The 27,942-nt window shown below is 37.7% G+C and overlaps 1 protein-coding gene across 2 annotated transcripts in view; it reads left to right on the top strand.

Moving 5' to 3' along the window:
- Window positions 1-27,942, top strand: part of CEP120 (centrosomal protein 120) — an 84,173-nt gene that overhangs the window by 24,232 nt on the left and 31,999 nt on the right. The window contains exons 5-11 of one of the 2 annotated variants that reach the window (XM_068980175.1): window positions 11,534-11,682; window positions 17,895-18,092; window positions 19,850-20,077; window positions 21,030-21,246; window positions 22,644-22,821; window positions 26,114-26,263; window positions 27,016-27,198. In XM_068980175.1, the coding sequence (XP_068836276.1) occupies window positions 11,534-11,682; window positions 17,895-18,092; window positions 19,850-20,077; window positions 21,030-21,246; window positions 22,644-22,821; window positions 26,114-26,263; window positions 27,016-27,198 (1,303 nt within the window). The remainder of the gene's footprint in view (window positions 1-11,533; window positions 11,683-17,894; window positions 18,093-19,849; window positions 20,078-21,029; window positions 21,247-22,643; window positions 22,822-26,113; window positions 26,264-27,015; window positions 27,199-27,942) is intronic. The other variant, XM_068980177.1, reaches the window with a different exon arrangement.

Consider the following 27,942-nt stretch of genomic DNA (forward strand, 5'->3'; position numbering starts at 1 on the left):
GTCAAAACAGTCTAACAAAAATAAAGTGTAGTAGATTGACCAGATGAACAAAGGAAATCAGAAACTATATTTACCAGTTAAGAACAAAACTAACTAGAGCACAAACTGGAAAACAAAACTAAAACAAGGTGCCAAGTGGGTAATAAAGCAATGAAACTAAAACTAACAAATATGTTGAGAGGAAGGGAAAGAAAGAAAAGAAAGAATAAATATGCAAAGTTAGAGGTGGATGAAGAAGATTTATATAAAGTTTAACTGCAAGGGGAAAAGAACAGTAGGGAAGGCAAACAAAGGAATAAATGTAGAAAAAAATATATAGGTTTAAAAAAATTAAATACTAAAATTATAAAAAAAAGAATAGAAGAAGAAAAAAAAAGGAAGCAGAAAGAAAAAAGGAAGAAAAAAAGGAAAACTCCATAAAACTGCAAAAGCCCAATGTAGAGGCAGAGGTTTATATCAGCAATAAAAAGTGTGACTGAATATACACATATACATATACACCCAATAGCAAGATCAAAACAGCCCAACAAAAATAAAGTACAATAGACTGACCTGGCAAACAAAGGAAACCAAAAATTATATCTACCAGAGCAAAACTAACTAAAGCACAAGCTGGAAATCAGAACTAAAGCAAGATGCCAACTGGGGGATAAAGCAATGAAAATAAAACTAACCAATATTTTAAGATGAAAGAAAGAAAAGAAAAAAAATAGATACACAAAGTTAAACAGAGATAGATAAGAAGATTTATATACATTAAAGATTAACTGCAAGGGGAAAAGAACAGTAGGAAAAGCAAACAAAGGAATAAATGTAGAAATAATAATAATAGGTTTAAAAAATTAGAAATTAAAATTAAAAAAGAAAAAAAGGAAAACTCCACGGAACTGCACAAGCCCAGTGTAGAGGCAGAGGTTTATAACAACCATAAGAAATGTGACTGAGAGGGGAAAAAAAAAGCTCAAAAGCTTAATTAGACTTCATAGTGTCAATAAAATCGACAACTACAACAGAGTGGGGGGAAAAGGAAAAAATCCAAAAGTATCTACAGAACAAGTCAAAACAGAAGAATAATTAATGCTTTTCTTGAGTCACTGCTGTCAGAGTCTTTTCCCTCGCTGGGAGTCACAGTCTTCCTCACCTCCCTAGGATGCCCTTCCACACTGTGCTGACTGATCTCTGAACCTGCTGTGGGGACAACTCAGATTGTAATCTGGTCCTACTCCTGTGTGTTCTTGCCTCCAATGTCCCCAGCTATCAGAACTAGTGCATTTTCTTTTGTGGGAACTCTCAATGACCTTTTATATTTTCCATAGACACAGAGTCTGCATAGGTGATCGTGTGGATTTAATTCACAGCTTGTACAGCTGGTCGGAAGGTTTTGGGTCTTCTTCTTTAGCCTCACTGCCCCTGGGTTTCAACTGTTATTTTATTTCCAGCTCTGCGTGTGGGTCGTCCACTGGGGTTTGCTCCTGAGGCTGCCCTGGAGGACTTGGGTTTGGCCCCGTGAGGGCCAGGTGTGGAGGTGGTGCAGCTGCTTGGGTCACAGGGATTCTGGCAGCACCAGGTACTCAGGGGAGTTGGCGGCTAGGGCAGCAGGAAACACAGTGCTCTAGAAGGGTATGGCAACCACTGTTGGCCCATGTGCTCTAGTGTTCTTGCCTGGAGAGCCCACCTCCCTGACAGAGAAGCCTGGCGGGCCACGGCCTACAAGGTCTGTAAGAGTCGACACGACCAAAGTGGCCCTGCGCACATAGATGCAAGACTTTTCTTGCCTGTGGCAGCTCTGCCCCAGTGAGAGTTGAGCATGAAGGTGGTGCGGCTGCTTGGCTTATGGGGATCCTGGCGGCACCAAGTGTGCAGGGACACGGACTGCCTCTGCCTTAGGAGTTATGCCCCTACCAGAGTCTTTTTCTCAAGCTTCTTGTAGCTGGCGATCAGAAGGCCTCTTTGCCTGTCTTTCTCCGTAGCTCCGCCCGTTCAGGCAGTTAGAGGGCTCCCTTGCCTGGGGTCCTTCTCTGTTGTTCAGCACCTCAGGCACTTAAAGGGGCACCCTGGGTGGGGTCCTACTTTGTAGTTCAGTGCATCAGGCGTTTGATGGGCCAGCCTCTCTGTTCAGCTGCCAATGCTGCTGTGTGGGGAGAGAGAGGCTGTGGTGATGGCTCCACCCCTTACTCGTGACTCAGCAGTATCGCCTTGCTTCTATGGCTTTTATGCTTCTATGGCAGCTTTCCTCTACAGGCATTTCCCACCACAGTCTTCTCCCTTACATCCCCTTGATCTGTCTCTCCAAAGTCAACAGCAGTCCTCGCCCTGGGATTGCTCCACAGTCCCTAAACTCCAGCTCCCAGCCGCTGCACTTTCCAGGGGACTTGTGTCCCCGTCCGGGGTATATATTGCTGCAGCGAGGACTGTCTGATTCTCATTCCATTTAGCCTGACACAATCAGCTGTTTCACTGTTCCTCTGACTCAGACAGTTGCCCCGATATGGGGATTGGACTCCTGCCAAGGGCAGGTCCAGGCCTACTGACACTCCTATTTTTCCCCCTAGTTCCTTCCTCCTCCTGAGTTTTTCATGGTTCTATATATTCTTTTCCACTGGTCAGGTACTCCTGTCCACTCTCAGCTGGTGTTCTGCATGCACTTCTGTGTCTGAAGGGGTATTCCTGATGTATCTGTAGAGAGAGATGTATTCCATGTCCACCTACTCCTTCACCATCTTGTTCTTTCCTTTATAGACTTTTTGATGATGGCCATTCTGACTGCTGTGAGGTGATACTGCATTGTAGTTTTGATTTGCATTTCTTCAACAATTTGCGACACTGAGCATCTTTTCATGTGCCTCTTGGCCATCTGTATGTCTTCTTTGGAGAAATGTCTATATAGGTCCTCTCTATAATGCCTATGTAGGCCCATTTTTTTAAAAAGATGCATTTATTCATTTAGTTTTGGCTACACTGGGTCTTCTTTGCTGTGTGTGTGCCTTCTCTCGTGGCAAGCAGGGACTGCTCTTCGCTGCGTGCACGAGCTTCTCATTGCAGTTGCTTCTCTTGTTATGGAGCACAGGCTCTAGACTTGTGGGCTTCAGTATCTGTGGTGCGTGGACTCAGAAGTTGTGTTACGTGAGCTTATTTGTTCCATGGCATGTGGGATCTTCCTGGACCAGGGATCGAACCTGTGTCCCCTGTGTTGGCAGGTGGATCCTTGACCACTAGACCACCACGAAAGCCCCTGCTGACCATTTTTTTGATGGGGTTGTTTGTTTTCTTGATATTGAGCTGCATAAGCTGTTTGTAAATTTTGGAGACTAATCCCTTTTTGGTCACATCGTTTGCAAATATTTTCTGTCATTTTGTGGGTTGTCTTTATGTTTTGTTCATGGTTTCTTTTGCTGTGCAAAAGCTTTTGTGTTGAATTAGGTCCCTTTTTTTGTTTATTTTTTTAAGTTACTTTTTATTGGAGTATGGTAGACATAATGTGTTAATTTCTGCTGTATGGCAAAATGAATCAATTATACACGTACGTAGATCCTCTTCTTTTTAAGGTGCTGTTCCCATATAGGTCATTACACAATATTGAGTAGAGTGCTCAGTGCTATGTAGTAGGAACTTATTAGTTATTTATGTTATATATAGTAGTGTGTATATATCAATCACAATCTCCTAAATTATCCGTCCCTGCTTCCCCCTTGGTAACTATAAATTTGTTTTCTACATCTGTGGCACCATTTTTGTTCTGTAAATTGGTGCGTTTGCACAATGTTTTAAAATTCCGCATATAAGCAATATCATATTTGTCTTTCTCTGACTTACTTCACTTAGTGTTACAATCTTTGAGTCCATCCATGTTGTCACAAATGGCATTATTTTGATCTCTTTATGACTGAGCGATATTCCATTGTATATATGTACTGCACTGTTTAAAAACCATTCCTCCGTCGATGGACATTTAGGTTGCTTCCATGTGCTGCCTATTGTAAATAGTGCTGCAGTGAACGTTGGGATGCATGTGTCTTTTCAAATTATGTGGTTTTCTCTGGACATTTGACCAGGAGTAGGATTGCTGGATCATATAGTAGCTCTTTTTAGTCCATTGGTTTATTTGTGTTTTTATTTAAGAGACAGATTGAAAAAGATATTTCTGAAATTTATGCTAAAGAGTGTTTTCCCTATGATTTCCTCTTAATAGTTTTTTTAGTGTGTGTTCTTATATTTAGGTCTTTAACCCATTTTGAGTTTATTTTTGTGTTAGTGTTAGAAAATGTTCTTATTTCATTCTTTTACAGGTAGCTATCCGGTTTTCCCAACACCACTTACTGAAGAGACTTTTCTCCATTGTATATTCTTGTCTCTTTTGTCATAGATTAATTGACTATAGGTGTGTGGATTTATTTCTGGGTGTTCTGTCCTGTTCCATTGATCAGTATTTCTGTTTCTGTGCCAGTGCCATACTGTTTTGATTGCTATAGCTTTGTAGTATGGTCTGAAGTTGGAGTGCTTGATTCCTCCAGCTCCGTTTTTCTTTCTCACAATTGTTTTGGCTCTTCGGGGTCTTTTGTGTCTCCATACAAATTAAAAAAAATTTTTGTTCTACATCTGCAAAAAATGCCTTTGGTAATTTGATGGGGATTGCATTGAACCTGTAGATTGCCTTGAGTGGTATAGTCATTTTGAGAATATTGATTCTTCCAATCCAAGAATTTGGTATCTGTTTTATCTTTTATTTCTTTCATAAGTATTTTATGGTTTTCTGAGTACAGGTCTTCTGCCTCCTTAGGCGGGTTTATGCTAGGTATTTTATTACTTTTGATGTCATGATAAGTGGAATTATTTCATTAATTTCTCTTTCTGCTCTTTCATTGTTAATGTATTGAAATGCAAGAGGTTCCTGTGGATTAATTTTGTATCTTGCAACTTTACTGAATCCATTGTTGTAGTTTTCTGGTTGCATCTTTAGGGTTTTCTGTATGTAGTGTTATGTCATCTTCTAACAGTGATACTTTTACTTCTTTCCCTATCTGGAGTCCTTTTGTTCCTTTATCTTCTCTGACTGCCATGGCTAGGACTTCCAAAACTATGTTGAATAAAAGTGGTGAGAGCGGATGTTCTTGTCTTGTTCCTGATCTTAGAGGGAATGCTTTCAGCTTTTCACTTTTATGAATGATGTTAGCTGTGGGTTTGTCATTTTTAGCCTTTATTATGGTGAGGTGGGTTCCCTCTTTGCCCACTTTCCAGAGAGTTTTCAATCATTAATGGGTATTGAATTTTGTGAAAAGGGTTTTTTGTATCCCCTAATAGCATATGATCTTATCAGTTCAGTTCAGTCACTCAGTCGTGTCCGACTCTTTGCGACCCCATGAATCACAGCACGCCAGGCCTCCCTGTCCATCACCAACTCCCGGAGTTCACTCAGATTCACATACATCGAGTCCGTGATGCCATCCAGCCATCTCATCCTCTGTCGTCCCCTTCTCCTCCTGCCCCCAATCCCTCCCAGCATCAGAGTCTTTTCCAATGAGTCAACTCTTTGCATGAGGTGGCCAAAGTACTGGAGTTTCAGCTTTAGCATCATTCCTTCCAAAGAAATCCCAGGGCTGATCTCCTTCAGAATGGACTGGTTGGATCTCCTTGCAGTCCAAGGGACTCTCAAGAGTCTTCTCCAACACCACAGTTCAAAAGCATCAATTCTTCGGCGCTCAGCTTTCTTCACAGTCCAACTCTCACATCCATACATGACCACTGGAAAAACCATAGCCTTGACTAGATGGACCTAGTCGGCAAAGTAATGTCTCTGCTTTTGAATATGCTATCTAGGTTGGTCATAACTTTTCTTCCAAGGAGTAAGTGTCTTTTAATTTCATGGCTGCAATCACCATCTGCAGTGATTTTGGAGCCCAAAACAATAGTCTGACAGTTTCCACTGTTTCCCCATCTATTTCCCATAAGTGATGGGACCGGATGCCATAATCTTTGTTTTCTAAATGTTGAGCTTTAAGCCAACTTTTTCACTCTCCTCTTTCACTTTCATCCAGAGGCTTTTTAGTTCCTCTTCACTTTCTGCCATAAGGGTGGTGTCATCTGCATATCTGAGGTTATTGATATTTCTCCTGGCAGTCTTGATTCCATCTTGTGTTTCTTCCAGTCCAGCATTTCTCATGATGTACTCTGCATATAAGTTAAATAAACAGGGTGACAATATACAGCCTTGACGGATTATGTGGTCTTATAATATTTATTTATTCTTATTTTGGGCTGTGCTGTGTCTTCATTGCTTCATCGGCTTTCTCTAGTTGTGGTGAGCAGTACTGAAGAATCCTTGCATCTCTGCAGTAAATTCCACTTGATCAAGCTGTGTGATCCTTTTAATATATTGTTGGATTCAGTTCGCTAGTATTTTGTTTTTTGTATCTGTGTTCATCAGTAATATTTGCCTGTATTCCTCCTTGGGTTTATCCTGCCTGGGACTCTCTGAGCTTCCTGGTCTTGAGTGAGTATTTTCTTTCTCATGTTAGGGAAGTTTTCAGGTATAATCTTTTCAAATATTTTCTTGGGCCCTTTCGGTCTCTTCTCCTCTGAGACCCTATAATGTGAATGAAAATCACTCAGTCATGTCCATCTCTTTGCGACCCCATGGACTCTACAGTCCACGGGATTCTCCAGGCCAGAATACTGCTGTAGGTAGCCTTTCCTTTCTCCAGGGGATCTTCCCAACCCAGGGATCAAACCCAGGTCTCCTGCACTGCAGGCAAATTCTTTACCAGCTGAGCCAAACGGGAAGCCCAAGAACACTGCAGTGGGTAGCCTATCCCTTCTCCACCAGATCTTTCCGACCCAGGAATTGAACCAGAGTTTCCTCCATTGCAGGCGGATTCTTTACCAAGTGAGCTACCAGGGAAATAAATGTGAATGTTGCCTTTAATGAACCATGAGTCTCTCTGACTGTCCTCGTTTGTCTTCCTTCTTTTCCCTTTATTCTGCTCTGCAGCAGTATATCCACCATATGCCTTCCAGCTCAGTCATCTGTCTTCTGCCTCATTTAACTTGCCATTGATTCCTGTAGTATGTTTTTCTTTTCAGTTCTTGTAATGTTGATCTCTGTTTGTTCTTTAGGTCTTGTAGCTCTTTATTAAACGTTTCTTGTATCTTCTCATTCTCTGCCTTCATTCTGTTGTTGAGGTCTTGGATCATCTTCACTGTCGTCACTCTAGATCTTCTTTGGTCTAGGTCGTGTTTCTCCACCTTGTTGTCCTTCTGGGGTTTTATATTTTTCCTTGGTCTGGGAGTTACTCCTCTGATGTCTCATTTTGTGTACTTTCTGTGATTGTGGTTTTCGTTCCACAGACTGCAGGGTTGTAGAAGTGAAGTAGTCAGCATCAAATAGTCTTCTTGCTTCTGCTTTCTGACCCCTGGTGGATGAGGCCTAAGAGGCTTGTACAGGCTTCCTGTGAGAGACTGGTTCCTGCCCACTTATGGGTGGACCTGGTCCTTGACCATCTGGTGGGCAGGGCCGTGTCAAGGGGTGTGTTTAGTGGGCAGCTGTGGGCTAAGAAAGACTTTAGGCAACCTATTTGCTGATTGGTGGGGCCATGTTCCTGCTCTGTTGGTTTGACTTCAGGTATCCTAGCACTGGAGTCTACAGACCGTTGGCTGGGGCCAGATCTTGGGGAGAAAATAGCACCCTCCAAGAGAGCTTACGCCAATGAGCGTTCCCCAGAATTACTGCCACCAGCGTTTTTGTCCCTGCAGTGAGCCATACCCAAGCCCTGCTTCTGCCAGAGACACTCTGATTCCAGCAGGTAGGTCTGGCCCAGGCTTTTATGAGATCACTGTTTGTTTGTTTTTTACCCTGGTCGTGGTATACAGGAGATGTTGTGTGTGTTCTCCGAGAGTGGAGTTTTTGTTCCCTTCAGTACTGTGAATTTCCTGTAATCAAACCCTGCTTGCTGAGTTCAAAGCTGGTTTGCTCTGAGGGCTCTTCCTGATACCAGACCTCCAGGCTGGGGAGCCTGACGTGGGGCTCAGAACTTTCCCTCCTGTGGGAGAACCTCAGCAATACAATTATTTTCCCGCTTGTGAGCTGCCCATCTAGTGGGGCTGGCATTTTGATTTTATTGCATTTGCGCCTCTCCTACCCTCTTGTGGCTTCTTTGTCTTTGGATGTAGGATCTCTTTTTTGGTACGTTCCAGTGTTGTTGTTTTTTGTTTGTTTGTTTTGCTTGTTTTTTGGTTGATGATTGTTCATCGTTTAGTTGCAATTTTGATTCTTTTTTTAGAAGAAGTGAGCTTATGTACAATATTATTCCACCAATTTGTCTCCATGATGGTTAATTCTCTGTAAATGGTGATTTAAATTTCAAATTCTACTTGTGTATTCTTGATCTGTAGGAAAGCAATTGGCTTTTGCATGTTAACCTTGTCTGCTGCACTATAATTGTTTATTATTAGTTCCAGGATTAGGGTTTTTTGTTCTGGTTTTGGTTTTCCGTAGATGGACATTCTACACTTACCTGCAAACAAAGGCAGTTTAGTGTCTTTCTTCCCAACCTGCATGACTTTGTGCTTCCTTTTCTTGTTTTACAGCAACAGCTAGGATTTCCAGCGTACTATTGAAGAGCAGAGTGAAAGGGGACATCCTTGCCTTGCTCTTGATTCTGGTGGGAAAGCCTCTCACCAATAAGTATGATGTTAGCTGTAGATTTTTATAGATGTTCTTTATCAAGGTAAGGAGGTCACTCCCTATTTCTAGTTTACAGATAGTGTTTTGTCATGAGTAAGTGTTGGATTTTGTCACATGCTTTTTTTGCAGGTATTGATAAGATCGAGTGAGTTTTCATCTTTAGTCTGTTGACATAGTGGGTTTTATTCATGGCTGTTTGAATGTTGAACCAGCTTTGTGTATCTTGAGTAAATCTCATTTTGTTGTGGTGTATAGTTCTTTTTATGTGTTCAATTTGATTGTCTAATTCTTGGTTGAGGACTTTTACATCTATGATCATGAAAGATGTAAGTCTGTTGTTTTCTTGTAATGTCTTTGCCTAGATTTCATATTAGGACAATGCTAGCCCCATATAATGAGTTAGGAAGTATTCTCTCTGCTTCTGACTTGTGAAAAAAAATTGTAGAGGATTGGTATAATTTCTTCTAGAAATTATGGTGAATGCTAGGTAGAATTCACCAGTGAACCCATCTGGATCCAGTACTTTCTGTTTTCTGAAGTTATTGATTCAGTTTCATTATATACGCCTATTCAGATTGTTTCTTCCTATGTGTGTTTTGGCAGATTGTTTTTAAAAAGAATTTTCTGTTTCATCTAGGTTATCAAATTTGTGGACATAGAGTTATTTATAGTATTCTTTCATTAAACTTCTGATGTACGTGAAATCTATAGTGATATCCCCCTCTTTCATTTTTGATGATAGTAATTTGTGTCTCCCCCTGCCCCCCATCCGCCGCACTTTAGGCTGGCTACATTCTTACTGATCTTTTTCAAAGAGCCAGCTTTTGATTTTGTTAATTTTTTTCCCATTGAGTTCTTGGTTTCAATTTCATTGATTTTGGTTCTAGTTTTTATTTCTCTTCTGCTTACTTTTAATTTTATTTGCTCCTATTTTCTTAAGATGAAAGCTTAGGTTATGGGTTTTTTTTGTGTGTGTCTTTTAGTATGCCTTATAATTTTTTATTGAAAGATGGACCTGATTTGCTACAGTGAGTGGTAATGGGGAGGAGAGCATTCTATTCAGAAGATCAGTTTCAGTCTTTTGGTGAAGACATGTCCCCTGTACATTTTGGGCTTGTCTGACACTAGATTTTGGTTAGGCATCTTTGGCAGGAGTATCAAGATGCTCTGTCTTATTGCATCTTATTGGTTGGTGCACTATTTTGATTTAATCTCATTACTGATGATGGTAACTTGATTATTTGATTAACGTGGTATGTGTCTGTGTTTTCCTTTGTAATTAATAAATATTTTGTGGGGAAGGGTTAGAAATTTAGAAAAATATTCTTCCTCATACCTTTAATTTATTCGCTGATTTATATTATCTAAATATGGACTTAGCGTTTTCTCTTAGTTTAGTGGATTATAATCTTTACCCATCACTATTTGGCAGAGATTTGAGCATTAAGAACTCTTTCAATCATCTGTTTTTTAGTATGTCAGTAATTCTTTGAGCTTTTTTTTTTTTTGCTATAAGAAGATAGTCTAAGTTCATCGTATACTTTCCCTATCTCATTCCTGGATTCAGCTGTTTCTATAAGGAGCTCTGCTTCTTTTTAGAAAAGAATGATGTTTAGAAGTCAAGATTCGGCTGCTAGGTGTGCTAGTTGCTGTTGGGCTGTTGCCGTTCCATGTATGTATACACACTCAAACCCATGTACATATACATATATACTTCTGTGTATTTATCTGTCCATATATATACCTAACAACATATACTCACATTGACGTGTTCAGTCCTTTTACTCCTTGACCACAAGATTTATCCTAGTGTTTTCCTCTCTGATAATGAGTAATGAGACCCATCATAGTTAGTATTCAGACTTTAAGTACTTTATTAAAGTACTTGTCAGGTACTATGCCAAGTGCTTTATTTTATCTAATTTGATCTTCTCAACAGCAGTGTAAAAGATTTTCAGAAGAAAAAGTGGAAACTAAAGGAGTGGTATAATCTCCCCGTACAACCTACTGAATAGCAGAACTAGGGTTGGAACTTTGGTCTGTGTGACTGTGGTGGTTGTGCTCTTAACCATTCAGCTACTTTTAGCCAGTGCTGCCATAAGCATATTTCTTGAGGATTAATTCCTGAAGGTGTCCGGGTTTGCTGGTGTATAGGGTATGCATGTATAAAGTTTTGGTAAGCCCTGACGTGTTACCCTTCAGTTGAACTAGTTGAACTGAGCCTACCAACATGGACAGTGCTGACTTGCTAGCAGTCTCCCTAACACTGAATATTGTCTGTTACTTTAGTGTCATGTAGTTTCATTTTTCAACTTAGTTGCAAAGCCCCCTATCCCTCTGCCATCTCTTCATAATGAAGCCTGTTTGTTTATATCTGTTATCCTCAAATTGTTTATTGTTTTCTGTTATTCTTAGAACACTGTCCAAATGTTTCAGCATGGTCTTCAAGAAGACTCTTTACGATGTGGCTTCTCTCCTTTTTCTGTACCTAAGTCCTTGCATTATGGTCCAGCATGCCACATCTGTTTCAGTTCTCTAACCACATCCTTTCTCTTGCCTCTTGAGTTTTTGTATATATTGTTCCTTCTCCCTAGAATACCTTTTTCCTCTATCTAGTCACTTTGCTCTTTTCAGCCAGGTTTTGCTAATTTTTCAGTTCACAGTTTAGAGTCGTTTCCTTCAGGCAACCTGTGATGCCTTTTCTATGTGGTTTATTAAACTGAAGTCAAAGGAAACCTTACTGAGATATTAACTGTGAAAATGGCCAAGTAAATGAAAAAGTATAACCAGCTTACAAAATCTTATATTAGTTTATGGCAAACTACAATGTAGTTAATTGTGTTTTTTCCCATAAAGTACCTGCCAGCCTGTCTGGACTTGACCCAAAGGACATCGTGGCAGTGCTGAACGAGGAGGGAGGCTACCATCAGATCGGACCAGCAGGGTACTGTACTGACTTCTTCATCATGTCAGTGACCATAGCATTCGCCACCCAGTTGGAGCAGGTGAGATTAGTGATTCACGAAGAATCTGAAAACATTTCATTTTTAAAATCTGTCTTTTAGGGTATTGAAAAGACTTGTAAGTAGACTTAAAAAATAATTGAGAATAATGTTTTCTTTCACTTCAGAAAACATTTTTGTTTCAGGAAAAGAATAAATATGGATGATCTTGGTAGTAAGAGAATAAATTAAATCTCTTAGAATTTAGAAGAAACATGAGTAAACACTGTTTTACATTGTATTGTGTGACGTTGTTAGGACTGGTATGAAATGATTCCCCTCCCTCACCCCTACTCCCAAGTACTAAATTATTTACTTTTTGGAGAAATGTATAATGTTGGGAGCATTGTCTCAGTCATACCTTAATAGCTATCGGGTCTGGGATTAGATTTTACCCAATTTACAGACTAACAAATTATCCCAAATGCTGCCAGAAGATAGTAGATTCTTAGATCAGAGATAAAGGAATGTATTACTCTCAGCCCAGCAAACAATATGACTATCAGTGTATTTCTTTCAGTTTCTTTTACCCCAAGTACCATGGAGGTGACATAGAGGGGCCTAGGTGGTTTCTTCACACTCATTGGGTATGTCACAGCTTAGGAACACAGAGTTTAGGGAAATTACCTCTTTTATCATAAGCAGTCCTAGTCTTTGTCTGGGAAGATATGTTACAAGGTTATGAGTTGCACAGTAGTCAGGGCCTCACAGTCTTGGTACACAGTAAGAATGTACCAACCAGGATGAATTCTGGCAGCGTTCAGGCTAATTTGTTAGTTTGTAAACAAGGTAATATCTAAGCCCAGAATGTGTGGAGATGTTTAAGGCCCATGGCTGATTATCTCTTCCCCTCAATGGCTCAGCACAATAGTAGCTGTTATTTCCTGCCCTTTTCAGGATCAAGTGCAGTTGTTTTGACATTATGTTGATCTATAGTGTGTGAAATAAATTAATATTTTTTAAAAACAGAGGCTATAACTTATGACTTTACATTTTTATCATATTATTCACTTTCTTAGAGGTATACATTTTCCAGATAATCCACATTCATAAGTGAAATATGAGTTAGTGACCACACTAAATCTTCATAAGGTTTATCAGGTAAAGATTTTTCTTAGGAAGTAATGTTTAGCTTTGTCACACTGAATGCTTGCCCACTGCACAAAGTACTTTTATATATGCATATTCTTTGAGCATTACTCTTTCTCTCCCAATTTGGTCCTGTCATTTTCTCATTAATACTTTGTATGTGCTTTTGTCTTTCTCCATCAATTTCCTTATTTTTTTCTTCTCTTCATAAAACGCTGCTTGTTGATTGCCTTGTTTAATATGCCTCACTGGTTGAGGGGAAAGCTAGCTACCTATTGTCTGTTCATTAATCACATCAGAACACACATTAGATAATGAGCCTACTGTATTTTTATTATGTTATTAAATACCTGCAAAGTATTTAAAATCGCTACTTTATTTTTAAAAATATTTTTTCAACTTCCCTGGGAAGGCATAATTGTTAATATTTATCAATCACTTACTTTTGTTACGTTTTGTGAAATACTTTGCTAATGTTGGGTTTAATCATACCACAACTTTAGGAGGTTATTAGTTTTACTTTTGAGATAAGGAAACCAACTCTTGAGAAAGTTCTGTAACTAGTAAATATACTTAGGAATTTCCAGCCGTAGGGTCACTTTCCACATTCTATTGTTGCCATATTTTGCTCCCTCTGAAGGAGTTTTGGAATAAGATCAATTTGAGCTGGAGTCTCATTCTCATACTCACTAGCTTCTTTAATTTAGGGAACTTGCTTAACCTTTCTCAGGCTTGAATTTTCTTGGTTGTATGGTATTGGTACTACCAGCTTTGTGGGTGTGTGTGAGGAATGAAATAAAACTAATATGCTTAACATGTAGTTTGTATGTGTGAAGCTATATACACACACATGTTATATGGTGAAAGCTAATCGACCTATTTGAATCCACCACTAAAACTAATTCAGTTCTTGGTAATACAAAGGAACTGATTAGGACAAATCACTCAGCTTAGTTAAAAATATAAAACAACCTTGTCTGGCAAGCTATTTGATATCTCTGATAAAAATTAAGCCATATGTGAACCTCCAAAGATTAAGCAGAAAATTACCATAGAACTCAACAGTTTCACTACTGGGTATATATCAAAAGAATTGAAAACAAGGTATTCAAATAAAGAATATTTGAATATATAATATATACTCATAGCAACATTATTCACAATCCCAGAATATCACAGAAATAACACAGTGTCCATCCATGGATGAATGGATTAATTATACACACACACACAATGAACAGAATATTAATGGAATATTATTCAACTGTAAAACAAATGAGGTACTGATACATGCTACAACAAGGATGAATGTTGTAAGCATGCTGAGCAAAATAAGCCATATATAAAAGGCCACATACTGTATGATTCCATTTATAAAAAAGTATCCAGAATAGGCAAACTCCTAGAGACAAAAAGCAGATTTGTGATTTCCGGGGCGTGGAATGGGAGTGGCTGCTTAATGGTTCTGGTGTTTCTGTTTGGGGTGATGGAGAAGTTCTGGAACACGGTAGTGGTGGTGGTTGCACAATATTGTGAATGTACCTAATGTTACTGAAATGCACAATATTTAATGGTTAAAATGTTAAAATTTCTGTTACATGTATTTTACAATAATTTTTTAAAACACACAAAAACTTAAGCCCAGTAATTTATTCATACCCTGATATTGCTTAGTATTAGTTGTTTGCCTTTTTTTTTTTTTTTTTGGACTAGCCCAAGGAGTTTTAAAAATAGCATTTTAGCTTTTTTCTTCTCAAGTTAGTCAAAAGCCATGTGAAAAGACATCTAGCAATAAAGAAAGAAACACGCTTTTCAGATGCAGACAAGGGGCTGAGAATACTGATACTGTGAAGCAGTAGAGTGGAGGAGTGAGGTTAGGGTAAGAATACTGGGTGATGATAGTCTTGCCTCCTTTTTAAATAGTGAAATTAAGGGCGAAACAAAACTGCTTCTAAATCCAAGGGTGATAAAGGATTTTTAAAAGCATCTCTTCCCTTAATGGGAATTACTTAGAAGTAAGTGTACTCTGAAATATAAAAGGGCTAAAATTTTTGTTGCTTCCTGATTACAGAAGAAAGTAAAAGAAAATGAAAGTCTCTTTTAGGTAAACTCAGAAATAATCACCCATAAGGGCAGGATATGTTTTCCTCAGATATTTTCCCATTCATGTAACAGTTGACTGTGTGCTAGGTAGAACTGTAGAAGTGAACATGTATTATTTCTTTTAATCCTTCAAATAACCATAAGAGAAGTGGAGCTGCAGAGTGATTAAGTACTTGTCTAGTCTCAAGGCAAGCCATTGGTTGGACCAAGGTTGAAGACTGGAGAATACTCCAGAATTTGTTCTTAATAACTATAATGTTAGTAGTTTTTGATTATGATTTTAGATTTGATTAATGATTAAAATATAATCAATTAAACAAATACATTTTAAAGTAAAGGATTAAAGTAATGACATATATAATAATACAGAGGTTCATGACATTGTACAAGAGGCAGTGATCAAGACCATCCCCAAGAAAAAGAAATGCAAAAAGGCAAAATGGTTGTCTGAGGAGTACTTACAAATAGCTATGAAAAGAAGAGAAGCAAAAGGCAAAGAAGAAAAGGAAAGATACCCCCATTTAAGTGCAGAGTTCCAAAGAATTGCAAGGAGAGATAAGAAAGCCTTCCTCAGTGATCAGTGCAAAGAAATACAGGAAAACAGTAGAATGAGAAAGACTAGAGATCTCGTCAAGAAAATCAGAGATACCAAGGGAACTTTTGTGCAAAGATTGGCACAAACAAGGACAGAAATGGTATGGATGTAACAGAAGCAGAAAATATTAAGAAGAGGTGGCAAGAATACACAGAACTCTACAAAAAAGATCTTCACGACCCAGAAGTAGCAGAAGTAGATGTTCTGGAATTCCCTTGCTTTCTCTATGATTCAGCAGATACTGGCAATTTGATCTCTGGTTGCTTTATCTTTTCTAAATCAGCTTGTACATCTGGTAGTTCTCGGGTCATGTACTGTTGAAGCCTAGCTTGAAGAATTTTGAGCACTACCTTGCTTCATGTGAAATGAATGCAGTTGTACGGTAGTTTGAACATTCCTTGACATTGCCCTTCTTTGGGATTGGAATGAAAACTGACCTTTTCCAGTCCTGTGGCCACTGCTGAGTTTTCCAAATTGGCTGGCGTGTCGAGTGCAGCACTTTCACAGCATCATCTTTTAGGATTTTAAATAGCTCAACTGTATTTCCATCACCTCCACTAGCTTGGTTTGTAGTAGTGCTTCCTAAGGTCCACTTGACTTCACACCCCAGGATGTCTGGCTCTAGGTGAGTGAGCATACCATCATGGTTATATGGGCCATTAAGACCATTTTTGTCTTCTGTTAATTCTTGCCACCTCTTCTTAATCTCCGTTACTTCTGTTAGGTCCTTGCTGTTTCTGTCCTTTATTGTGCCCATCTTTAAAGGAAATGTCCCCTTAGTATCTTCCAGATTTTCAATCTATACCTCCATTCTTTTCTGAGATCTTGGATCATCTTTAATATCATTACTCTGAATTCTTTTTCACATAGATTGCTCATTTTCACTTCACTTAGTTACTGTTCTGGGGTCTTCTCTTGTTCCTTTGTCTGGGACAAATTCTTCTGGTATATCACTTTGTCTTTCTGTGATTTCAGTTTCTCTTCCACAGGCTGTAGTTCTTTTTTGCTTCTGCTTTCTGCCTGTGGTGGATGAGGCCAGCCCAAGGGGCTTGTGCAGGCCTCCTGGTAGGAAGGACTGGTCCCTGCCCGTTGGCTGGTGGACCTGGGAGTCATCCTTTGGTGGGCAGGGCCATATTAAAGGCTGTGTTTAGTGGGCAGCAGTGGGCTCAGAAAGCCTTTATGCAGCCTATCTGCTAATTGGTGGGGCTGTTCATTGCTTGACTCGTTGCGTCCCAGCACTGGAGCCTACAGGCTGTTGGGTGGGGCCAGGTCTTGGTTAAAAAATGGTGGCTACCAGGAGGGCTCACGCCAGTGGGTACTCCCGAGAAACACCACCACCAGTGTCTTTATCCCTGCAGTGAGCCACATCCACCCCACCTCTCACACCCTCACAGGACACCTTGCAATGTGAGCAGTTAGGTCTGGCCCAGGATCTTGAGGTCACTGCTTTTTCCGGTGTTCCTGGCATGCACGAGACCTAGTGTGCATCCTCCGAGAGTGGAGTTTCTGTTTTCCCTCGTCTGTGGACTTCCTGTGAGCAGACTTTGCTGGCCTTCAAAGCCAGATGCTCTGGGGGCTTCTCGCAAGACCAGCCCTCCACATTGGGGAGCCTGGTGTGGGGCTCAGAACTTTCACTCCTGTGGGAGAACTTTTGTGATATAATTATTTTCTGGTTTGTGGGTTGCCCACCCAGGGGTATGGAATTTGATTTTATCGTGATTGTCCCTCTCCTGTCCCCTTGTTGTGGCCTCTTTGTCTTTGGATGTAGGCTATCTTTTTTGGTATGTTCCAGTGGTTTTTCTTCCTTTCTTTCCCCCCAGTGGCTGTTTAGCAGTTGTGATTTTGGTGGGTTTTTTTGAGAAGAGGTGAGCTCACATCCTTCTACTCCACCATCTTGTTCCACCCTCAGTAAACGTTTCATTGGTGAAGGGCTCCATTTTCCCCCTGCAGTAGCTGTTTATAATGGGCGGAAGGTAGCCTTTTGTAGCTATTAATTTATAGGTCTCCTAGTTTTGTAGGAATAACTAAAAAACCTTTTTTTTTTCTTTCATCAAAAGCCCTGGACTGAGTATTTATAAGGAAATGTTCAGTGTCAAATATTTTACTACTTTCTTCTAAAATAATATTTATGGACCTTTCATGGACTAGTTAAATGAAATGCGAACTCTAAAACAATATAACTGTTATGTTATACAACATACATGTATAAAAATATTGTAGCTTCATTTTGCTTGTCTAAGTAAACCTTTAAAAATTAAAACTAGTAACTTAGTAGCAATTTGGCAGAGATTTAGAAATTTTGAGTTACTAATTTAAGGCCTGAAATAAAATTCATTTTAGCAAATGTTTTTGGAGTTTATCAGACATTTATAAGCATGTTTAGTGGTTTATAAAGTAATAATCTTTTTTTTTCCCCCTTAATGTTTAGTTAATTCCATGTACCATGAAACTTCCAGAAAGACAGCCTGAGTTTTTCTTTTATTATTCTTTACTGGGAAATGATGTTACAAATGAACCCTTCAGTGATTTGATCAACCCAAACTTTGAGCCAGAGAGAGCGTCTGTTCGTATACGGAGCAGTATAGAAATTCTTCGTGTTTACCTGACTCTTCATTCTAAACTACAGGTAAGTATAGCAGAAAATTGTTTCCAATTAATGGTTTTTTTTTTTTAAGCACTAAAGAGGTGCCTAAACTCTCTTGTTGCTGAAGTACATACCATCTTTCTATCATATCTCTTATTTTTTTAGGAATTATCCTGACTTGTATGTCATAAGATGACAATTATTTCAGAATGTTAGGAGATGTAACACTTTAGTTATTTTGAAAAGAGGTAGGTCAGTTATCAATCATTTATCATATTCAATAACAAATTGTACCTGGAACTCAAACCTGTGAGCATCAGACAGGTTTCATTATTGTTACTGGAGATTAACTGTTACCATACAGATCACACTCGAGTTCAGAATTTATAAACCTTTTCGCTATTAAAGCAAAGAGATAATAAAACAACTTTTTAAAACCTGCCCTTGAATTAAGTAATTTTGTAAATGAATTTTAAATAGGACTTTATTTTTTAGAAAAGTTTGTCTAATCTGAAATGAAATCTCTGTTCGTTATGATTAACTTTAATCAGACTGAAATGGGTGGTGAAGTAGGGTGGGGTAGTCCTTTTTTTATACTAAAGTGTTTCAATAGACTTTGCTTGTACTTTGGGTGGATAGTACAAAAAGCATAAGGAAATTTTAGTGGAACTAAATTTTAGAGGTGGTTGCTAAATCCACGGTATTTAGAATGTTGAAGATTATATAAAATGATGCAGGAAAAATTAGTTTGATCTTATATCTAAATATTATTCCTCACCAAACTATTGACTTACATATCAGTTTGATTCTTATGGACTTGTAAGTTATAAAAATCCTTTCTTTCCAGCCCATTAAAAATATCACACTTAATAACATTAAGACTGTTATAGGTCATTATTGACACTAGAATTAAAAATATTTTTATGTAATGATTACATATTGTTCATGTGAATAGTAGGCTTGCTGAGGCTTCAGTGTAGTAAGGGAAAAGAATAGTTATGTAACACATACCTGGAACAGCCATTTTTTTTTTTCTTTTTTGGTAGTTTCCAAAGGTGGTAATGTCCAAGTTTTGATTAGCTAGCAGTGATTCACAGTACATTCCATCTCCGTGGTATTCTCCTTTATCTTTTACTGTTAAGCACTGTTTTATATATAGAGTTTGAAAAGCAAGAAAAAAGAAAGATTCATAGTGTTTTATGGGTGAATAAAACAGAATTATTTGAAGTTCTTTAGTTCAAATAGGGCTGGATCCACTCATTAAAATCCATCCATTTTTAAGAACTGTGCTTAAATTAATGTTATAATGAAAAGAGAAAAGAATGGTGGATGTATTTTTCTGTTTAAATTCATGTATTCATGATACAATTTGCATAGTACAAGAAGATAGTATAGTAAAATATTGAAGTAACCATAGCTCACCAAAGAGAAAAGAGAACAAGAAGTAACACATAATGCCTATGGATGATTCATGTTGAGGTTTGACTGAAAACAACAAAATTCTGTAAAGCAATTATCCTTCAATTAAAAAATAAAGAAAAAGTAACACATAGGAACGTATAATACTAAAAGGAAAAGTGAAAAGAATTAATAACGTTATTATTGAGTTGTGGGTAACTTTGTGCTTTATCAACAGTTTTAGCAATCAGCTGTGAGAATCTTAGTCACTGGCAGTCAGTAAGATAACCTGCATTCTGTTTTCCTTCTCTGGATCATTTTATAACTTTGTTGTTACGTTTGTGTGTTTAGGATAAAGAAGAAAGTGTAAATCCTGATTTTGACTTTCCCTTTCATTTTAGATCCATCTCTGCTGTGGAGATCAGTCACTTGGAAGTACAGAAATACCCTTAACAGGACTACTGAAAAAGGGTAGTACAGAGATCAACCATCGCCCAGTCACAGTTGAGGGTGCTTTTACCCTTGACCCTCCAAACCGAGCCAAACAAAAGCTTGCACCTATTCCTGTGGAGCTGGCCCCCACTGTGGGAGTGTCTGTGGCTCTGAAGAGAGAAGGCGTGGACGCCCAGGCAAGTAGCAACCCGCCTTCCCCTCCTCCAGCTTCTCCGATATGTCGGTCATGATTAGTTACAAAAGTCAGATTTCAGGCGCATTATCTCACATAAGAGAGTATTTATCACTCTTAATTAGTGGTCTTCATTATACGATAACCCCGTCTCTAAAAAGACCCTTCTGGAAAGTGCTGCGGCTTCTGCCATGGTTCATAGTGACTCCGCCCAGAGCCTTTCAGTGCAGTCTTCTCGCGTAGTGGAAACCATTTCCCACACCCCAACTCACGGTCAGTGACTTTGGGACTCTGGTAGAGGAGAATGTTTTTAGGCCTGGTTTTTGGGGATCTGCATTAATAGATCTTTTTTAGTTGACTTAGCCTTAGCTAAGGTTCTCTGTTCATTAGTGCTTCACAGTCATCATGCTGTCTCCAGGCAATAGAAACATTTATTTGAATGTAGATGTTTTTGATTATATATAGCCCTCGGGTCAACTGTAGTGTCCTGTTCTTTTAAAGAACTGATTTTTATGCAGACTGAACTAAAGTAAGAGTTTAAAAAGACACATATGCATGTATTTTTGGAGGATAGTGGAGCAAAGGAAGAAAATCATACTAGACTTCTGGGTTTTGGTTTTTGTTTGTTTTCTGGTAATGTGGACCTCCTTTGTATTGCTTTGGTAGGAATAACCATTCTCAGGGACACCTATGCCTGACTTCTTTAATTGAATATCCCTTCTTAGGCATTAGGATGCATTTTGATACTGAGCTCTGGATATCATATTTCCTTCCTGTTCATCTCCCTTTTTCTGGTCCTAGATGCTATAAGAAAATATGCAAATTATGAAGAAAAATAGACTAGGAATATCCAAACTGAGAAAGGAAGCTAATTTTTTTTAAAAAAATCACATTTTTTGCTTAATTATGAAGGAAAGTTCTTTGCAAATTATACTTTATTTAAAAATTGTTTTTAGTCTTTAATTGAATTAAAGACCCAGAATGAACATGAGCCACACCATTCGAAGAAGAGAGTTTTAACCCCCATAAAGGAGAAGACACATACTGGGCCACAGTCACCAAGCGAGTCCCCTGTTCCACCTCACAACCAGTCACCTCCAACAAAAGACGATGCAACAGAAAGTGAAGTGGAAAGCTTACTGTATGATAAGGACACAAAACTCAATCCAAAGGGTAAGATGTTCTTTTCACAGATCTCTTAGGTATAGATCTTCTGGCCATCTGATACATGACTGTGAGAGTTTTCATGGGTGCTAAAAACTAAGTTTTTTTAAAGAGCCAGTAATGTGTGGTGATACTTAAAAAAAAAAAATCAGTTTAAAGTAACTGTAACTTACTTAACTTCATAATAGAATTTTCTAACAGAATTTTTCATTGACTGTCATACTATAAATAGTACCTTATTCAAAGGAAGTTAACAAATACAGTTCTTTGAAGTAGATTTTTAGCAATCTCAAATTCATTGTCTTAAATTCATTAGAATTTTGGAGAAAAGAGATATTGCCTCTTACAGTAAACTTAAAATAATCATTTTTGATCCTAAAGTTGAGACAGTTTGAGAATATATATTTATCTGTCTTACACAATTTCTATCTGTTACGTAAGAATCTGTAGTTAAATTTAGTAGTATAAATTGTAAGAGCATTGGTGGATTCGGAATTAGAAGTTTGGGTGCAAGTTATAGGTGTTTCCGTAAGTAGCTATAGCACTTGAGCCATTCAGTAAACATCTGTGATGTATAATAGGATTGGAATAGACTCTGTCTTTCCAATTTAAAAAATTTTTATTGGAGTATAATTGATTTACAATGTTGTGTTAGTTTGAGGTGGACAGCACAGTGAATCAACTATACATATATCTACTCTTTTTGAGATTCTTTCCCCAAGGCCATTACAGAGTGTTGAGTTCCCTGTGCTATACAGTAGGTCCTTAGTAACCTGTTTTATATAGAGTAGTGTGTATATGTCAGCCCCATATCCCAATTTATCCCTCCCCCTGCTTTATCCCCTGGTGACCATAAGTTTGTTTTTTATGTCTGTGACTGTATTTTCTGTTACAGTAAATAAGACCATTTGTACCACTCTTTGTAGATTGCACATATAAGTGTTATCATTGATACTTGTCTTCGTCAAGTTTTATTTTGTTAGACTATGTCATATGTGTCTAAGATAACCAAGCTACTTTAAAAAAAGAAAGGATGTAATTATTTACATAATTACTATAAAATACTGATCTATATGTGCAGTAAGTTTCAGATACAATCTTTGCAATACTAAGTTATGTTCACCTGCTTCTTAGAAATAAGTTTAGCACCAGGCTACTTTTTAAGTTTTGTGCTACATCTTGAGAATGAGAGTAAGGGTTTCCCCCCACCCCTCCCGCCCAGTTTTATGATGGGAATTAAAGCCTACATAATTTTGGACAAATAACTTGGAAGTTTATGCTTTAGTTCATATGTTTATTTAATCAAACAGTTGAGTCTTTGAGATTATATCTTTGTTTTCTGAGTAACTTAAGAGAAATTGTTTGCAAATGGATTTTTTTTTCTTTAATTTTTATGTTCACCTTAGCTATCAGTTCTTCTGTATCTGCATTACTGGCCAAGCCAGTGACAACATCTATTGCTTCAGAAACAGCCTCAGGACAGAAGATTGCTGTTCCTGCAACATCACATCATTTTTGCTTTTCAATAGACTTGAGGAGTATCCATGATTTGGAGGTTGGCTCTCCAATCAACTGTATACTAAGGTATGATTTGGTTTCAGAGTGTTATTTTCTGAGAAGAAATGCCTTTTCTGTATTTGGATGTTGTGGAGAAGGCAATGGCACCCTACTCCAGTACTCTTGCCTGGAAAGTCCATGGACGGAGGAGCCTGGTAGGCTGCAGTCCATGGGGTCACTAAGAGTCAGACACGACTGAGCGACTTCACTTTCACTTTTTACTTTCATGCATTGGAGAAGGAAATGGCAACCCACTCCAGTGTTCTTGCCTGGAGAATCCCAGGGATGGGAAAGCCTGGCGGGCTGCCGTCTATGGGGTCGCACAGAGTCGGACACGACTGGAGCAACTTAGCAGCAGCAGCAACAGACAATGTCACCAAAGAAATTATAACATTTGTTAAATCAGTGCACTAGAAGGGTTAAAGCTGTTGTGTGCTAATGACTTTGAAGATAATGGAGGGTGGCATTGATGGTATGAAGGGTAATAATCTTGCCTATTCTGATATAGTAATTATAGGTATTTTATAATATTTGTTAATGTTCTGTTTTAATATACACTGACTCTTGAACTTAAAATGTCTTGTTTCTGGAAAAGTTGTCACAGTTCAAAATACTTGGATGTATAGTATCTGATTTTTCTATAAAATTGCTTTATAATGGAAGGTTATATTCCTGATATCTACCTTTTATGCGTATGAATCTAAAAACCATTCCTAATGAACTGGAAGTGGAATGTTTCCACACTGTTTAGAGAATTGAAATTCAGTCTGTTAAATGGCTTTATGCAGTGGCTTGTTTTTAATATTACATTTTTATAGACTTTTCAGCTGATAAATATATTAAATGTCATATTGTGTGTTTTAGTTTGGAGTCTTTAAGTTTTTATAAATTACTTTGGAGCAAGCATTAGCATTTATAATAACATTTTTGGTCTTTATGTGACTAACATGCAAAAAATTAGAAAATTTTTCTGTCATCTTGGATTACCATTCCCAAGAACTTCAACTTTTTGTTGCTTCCTGCTGTTGTTTGAGGCACATCTGCCTTTCAGATGCCTAAGTCAGCTCCTTGTGTGTGTGTATGCTCAGTTTTGTCCGACTCTTTGTGATCCTGTGGACTGTAACCCTCCAGGCTCCCCTGTCCATGGGATTCTCCAGGCAAGAACACTCGAGTGGGTTGCCATTTCCTTCTTCAGGAGATCTTTCCTATCCAGGGATCAAACCCGGGTCTCCATCATTGGCAGGTGGATTCTTTACCACTGAGTCACCCAGGAAGCCTTACGTCTACTCCTATTGTATCTAATTGTATAGTTCCTTTGATTGTTTATCAAATTGTTTCCAAAGTCCTCTGAGCTTTGGTGTGAATAAAGGACAGAATCAAAGGGACCCAGCACTGAATGTGACAGTGAAGTCATAGAATGGAAGTCTATCCTCACAGCTTAAGTTCTGCCTTTTACTTCATGTTAAAGGCTGAGAATTTTATTTAAAAATTGAAAGCCCAGAAAGGGTTTTCTCTTATCGACATAGCTTTTCTCACAGGGTTTATATAATATAGAACTGTTCCTTTTTCTCTTTTGCTGCTACGGGAGAAACTTGTCTTAGAGATGATGTTGGCCAGAAGCACAGGGATGATCTAAAATTGGATGAAGGATTTCCCTGGTGATCCAGTGGTTAAGACTACGCACTTCCACTGCAGGGGCATGGGTTCAATCCCTGGTCAGGGTGCTAAGATCCCACATGCTTGTGATACAGCCAGAAAATAAAATGAATAGGTGTTTTGAGGGAAAGTCTTGAACAAGCTCACTCAGAAACCACATATTAGTTTTTGTGTTTCCTGATTGCCACAGGGCCATTTGTTTAATCATCAAGTGACTACAGTAAGCCAGCCGTTTGCCCAGTATTAGGGCAGGGGGCATACACATAGACAAAGAGCTCAACCTAGTGAAGAAGACAGATTCAGAAATATGTTAATATATGAGGGAGGCCAGACACTTGACAAAGAAAAGTGGAAAGAGTATTCTGCCCCAAGGACATGTTAGAATCCACTTAATACTCTGTAGAAATTACTTGATCATAAGACTACTGCTTCTCTGATTCATTTTAAGGCTTAAAAAAAAAATGTTGGACATTTTACGTTTGATAGATTTTATGTTACCATGCTCTGCATTAGTATGAAAGTGTTGTGTACAATTACCTAATGGAATTTGTGAGATAACACTTATATTAGAAAAAAGTTTAATGTGTTTCCTTTTTTTTTTTTTTAAATCACTACATCTGTAGTAGGGGGTTAAATTTCTAGAGGATGAACTCTGTGAGATGACCGAAATTCAGTTTATGTAATTGTTTAGGAGTTGAATGTATGCACAGGATTCTTCTTGTATTAATAGAAAAAGTAGTTTTCACTAGTAGAGTTTAAATCCTAGTTTTGTCAATAAACAGCAAATTATAAGATGAAATTTAAGTGAGCATTACAATATCTTTATATTTGACTTTAAATACAAAATAAGTTCAGCAATAGGCCAGGCATTCTTCTGTTTAATCTGGTGTGACTTATGTTGAAAGAAATAATGTTATGTCACTCTTTGATTCTTTTGTAGTATATTCTCAGTTCAGAGACAAAACACTATGAATGCATCATTTAGGAGTTTTTTTTAGCCCATAAAAAAATCAGGACATTATTGTATAAAGGAAAATAAGTTTAGAAATTAAACTTAGCAGGCGTTTCTTGTGTATACTGTGTCACAAAAGCTGTTCCTTGGAGTGCAAAGATGAAAATGATACAAACAGTGCCCTCAAGGAATTTTTTTCCCCCTACATTTCAGTTTAATTATTTCTTCATAAGAATATTTTTGACATATAACAGTGTGTGAATTTAATGTGTTCGGCAGGTTAATTTGCCACATTTATACACCTCAGGGGTACCAGCACTGTCTTTGTTTAAGGGAGTCATTTTCACTTCTAAATCTTTGTCTTATTGGGAATTTATCAAAGTGACTCTCTCTTCCTTACTCAGTATATTGCCTTCAAATTACAGTATTCTCCTCCTTTCCCAGAGCATCATTTGAAGATGATTTGTAAGGCACCTTTGGAAGCCAGTGCTGGGCAAATAATGCATTTTTTTCTGTAATTTCTGATTTTTTTATGTTAATACCAAAAATATTTATATAATTTTAAAGTTGGTGATAGTAAAACCATAACGTATTTGTACCATTTATCTATTAAAATTTATTTGCTCATAATATTCATATTACACTCTTTTTCACAGGTTATAAGTCTCATCTGTACACTGCTTTAGGATTTTTGTTTTTCTTAAATTCTAGGTACTCATATCCTTTCTTTGGAAGTGCAGCTCCTATTATGACTAACCCTCCTGTAGAAGTTCGAAAAAACATGGAAGTTTTTCTTCCCCAGTCTTACTGTGCATTCGATTTTGCAACTTTGCCTCATCAGCTCCAGGATACCTTCTTAAGGTAATGTGTACGTGGTGTGTATGATAGTATTTTTTCAAATCAGCTCTTGAAAATTTGTATCTTATTGACAAGAGGAATTCCTTTACATATCTAAATCCACAGCAGCTTATATGCATTTGAGAATCTAGAAGCAAACTTAACAGCTGTGAGCCTTGTGCTTCCACTATAAGGTTTTATCAGTATGTGTTTATGAAGGCTCTTTTCGGATTTTCATATCTTGTATGCCTGAATTGGGATATTAGAACTTTATTAAAACAATATATGAGTAATGAAGGCTCTTTGAAAAGTAATCTTGCTTTTTCCTAATATGTGAAGATAAATACAGACTGTTTAATTCTTATTGATTCATTTAATGACTGTAATGCATTATTTGTTTTTTCTGGTTTTTTCATCTGTATAAAATAGAGATGTTGATCCAGCTATCTGAAGTGGATTTGTGAAGAAAAATGAGATCTTTGAAATATCTTTTTACTTTCTCAGAGTATCACAATTCAAAAAGAAATTTAAAAGAGAAAAACATTATGTGACCATTTGTGGGAACAGTGTTTGAAGGGTTTTCTTTATTGCATAGGAAGAGGTGTAAAAAAACAAAAATGTAATAATATTTTCTATTTGTTATTTGTGGAATCGAGCCTTTACATTCCAGGTAACAAAAACATGCTTGACTACATTAAAGGACTTCAAAATTTTTAGTCCAGAAAAGCCTTAGTTCACAGTTGATAAGTATGAACACGTGTTTCTCTTTTCCTTAGGATTCCACTGCTGGTTGAATTATGGCACAAGGATAAAATGAGTAAAGATTTACTTCTGGGAATCGCAAGAATCCAACTTTCTAACATCTTGTCTTCAGAAAAAACTCGCTTTTTAGGTTCTAATGGTGAACAGTGTTGGCGACAAACTTTCAGTGAAAGTGTGCCTATTATTGCAACCCAAGGGTAATGCATTTCTTGTATTTAGTCTTTGCTTTTTATTCTGTTTAGCTAGTTATAACCTTATCCTTTAATGTCATTTTGTCATATCTTTTTTCTTTGACCCATGGGGGCTATATCCTAGTTTGCTCGTTAGCTTTCTGATACCTAGTATACCCTCACAGGAGTGAATCTGTGGTACCATAATACTTACGAGTATTGAGTGTGTATTTCTCTCCCTTCTCTTTAGACTCATAATTTTAAGTTCAGGATCAGGGTTTTTTTTTTTTTAATTCAGTAATTCAAGTCAAATTTATAATGTATTTTTACATTATTTTGAATTTTTCTGCTTGAAAAATATGTAAACTTTTGCATTAAATATAGTTGGTGAATGTTACAGATGTTTGACTCTAAAAACTGAGTATTGTTTTTTTGCTCTGAAATTCACTGCCACAGTGAAAAACTGGAGTTCGTATATTTTAAATGAAATCATTCAACAATTATCTCTTTATATATCACCTGCCTTTATTTTTAAAGTGCAGTAAGAATGTGGAAGAAAAGCAGGCCCAATGAAAAGCTGAGATGTCTTAAGTATTATTGGAATTTCTTCCCTCACTCTTCCTTCTCCATGCCACTTCCAGAGACTGAAGGGTTTAGTAAAGTTTCTTATTTACTTGGAGATCTGGGAACAATTTTTATAGAAAATCAGTTGTTCTGGTTAATTGACAGTTCTTTTAAAACTTAGCATTCTTTTCTGTTAGGTCAAGTAGA

This window comes from Capricornis sumatraensis, chromosome 9 (genome assembly GCF_032405125.1).
Source record: "Capricornis sumatraensis isolate serow.1 chromosome 9, serow.2, whole genome shotgun sequence".
In the NCBI taxonomy this organism is placed as follows: domain Eukaryota; kingdom Metazoa; phylum Chordata; class Mammalia; order Artiodactyla; family Bovidae; genus Capricornis; species Capricornis sumatraensis.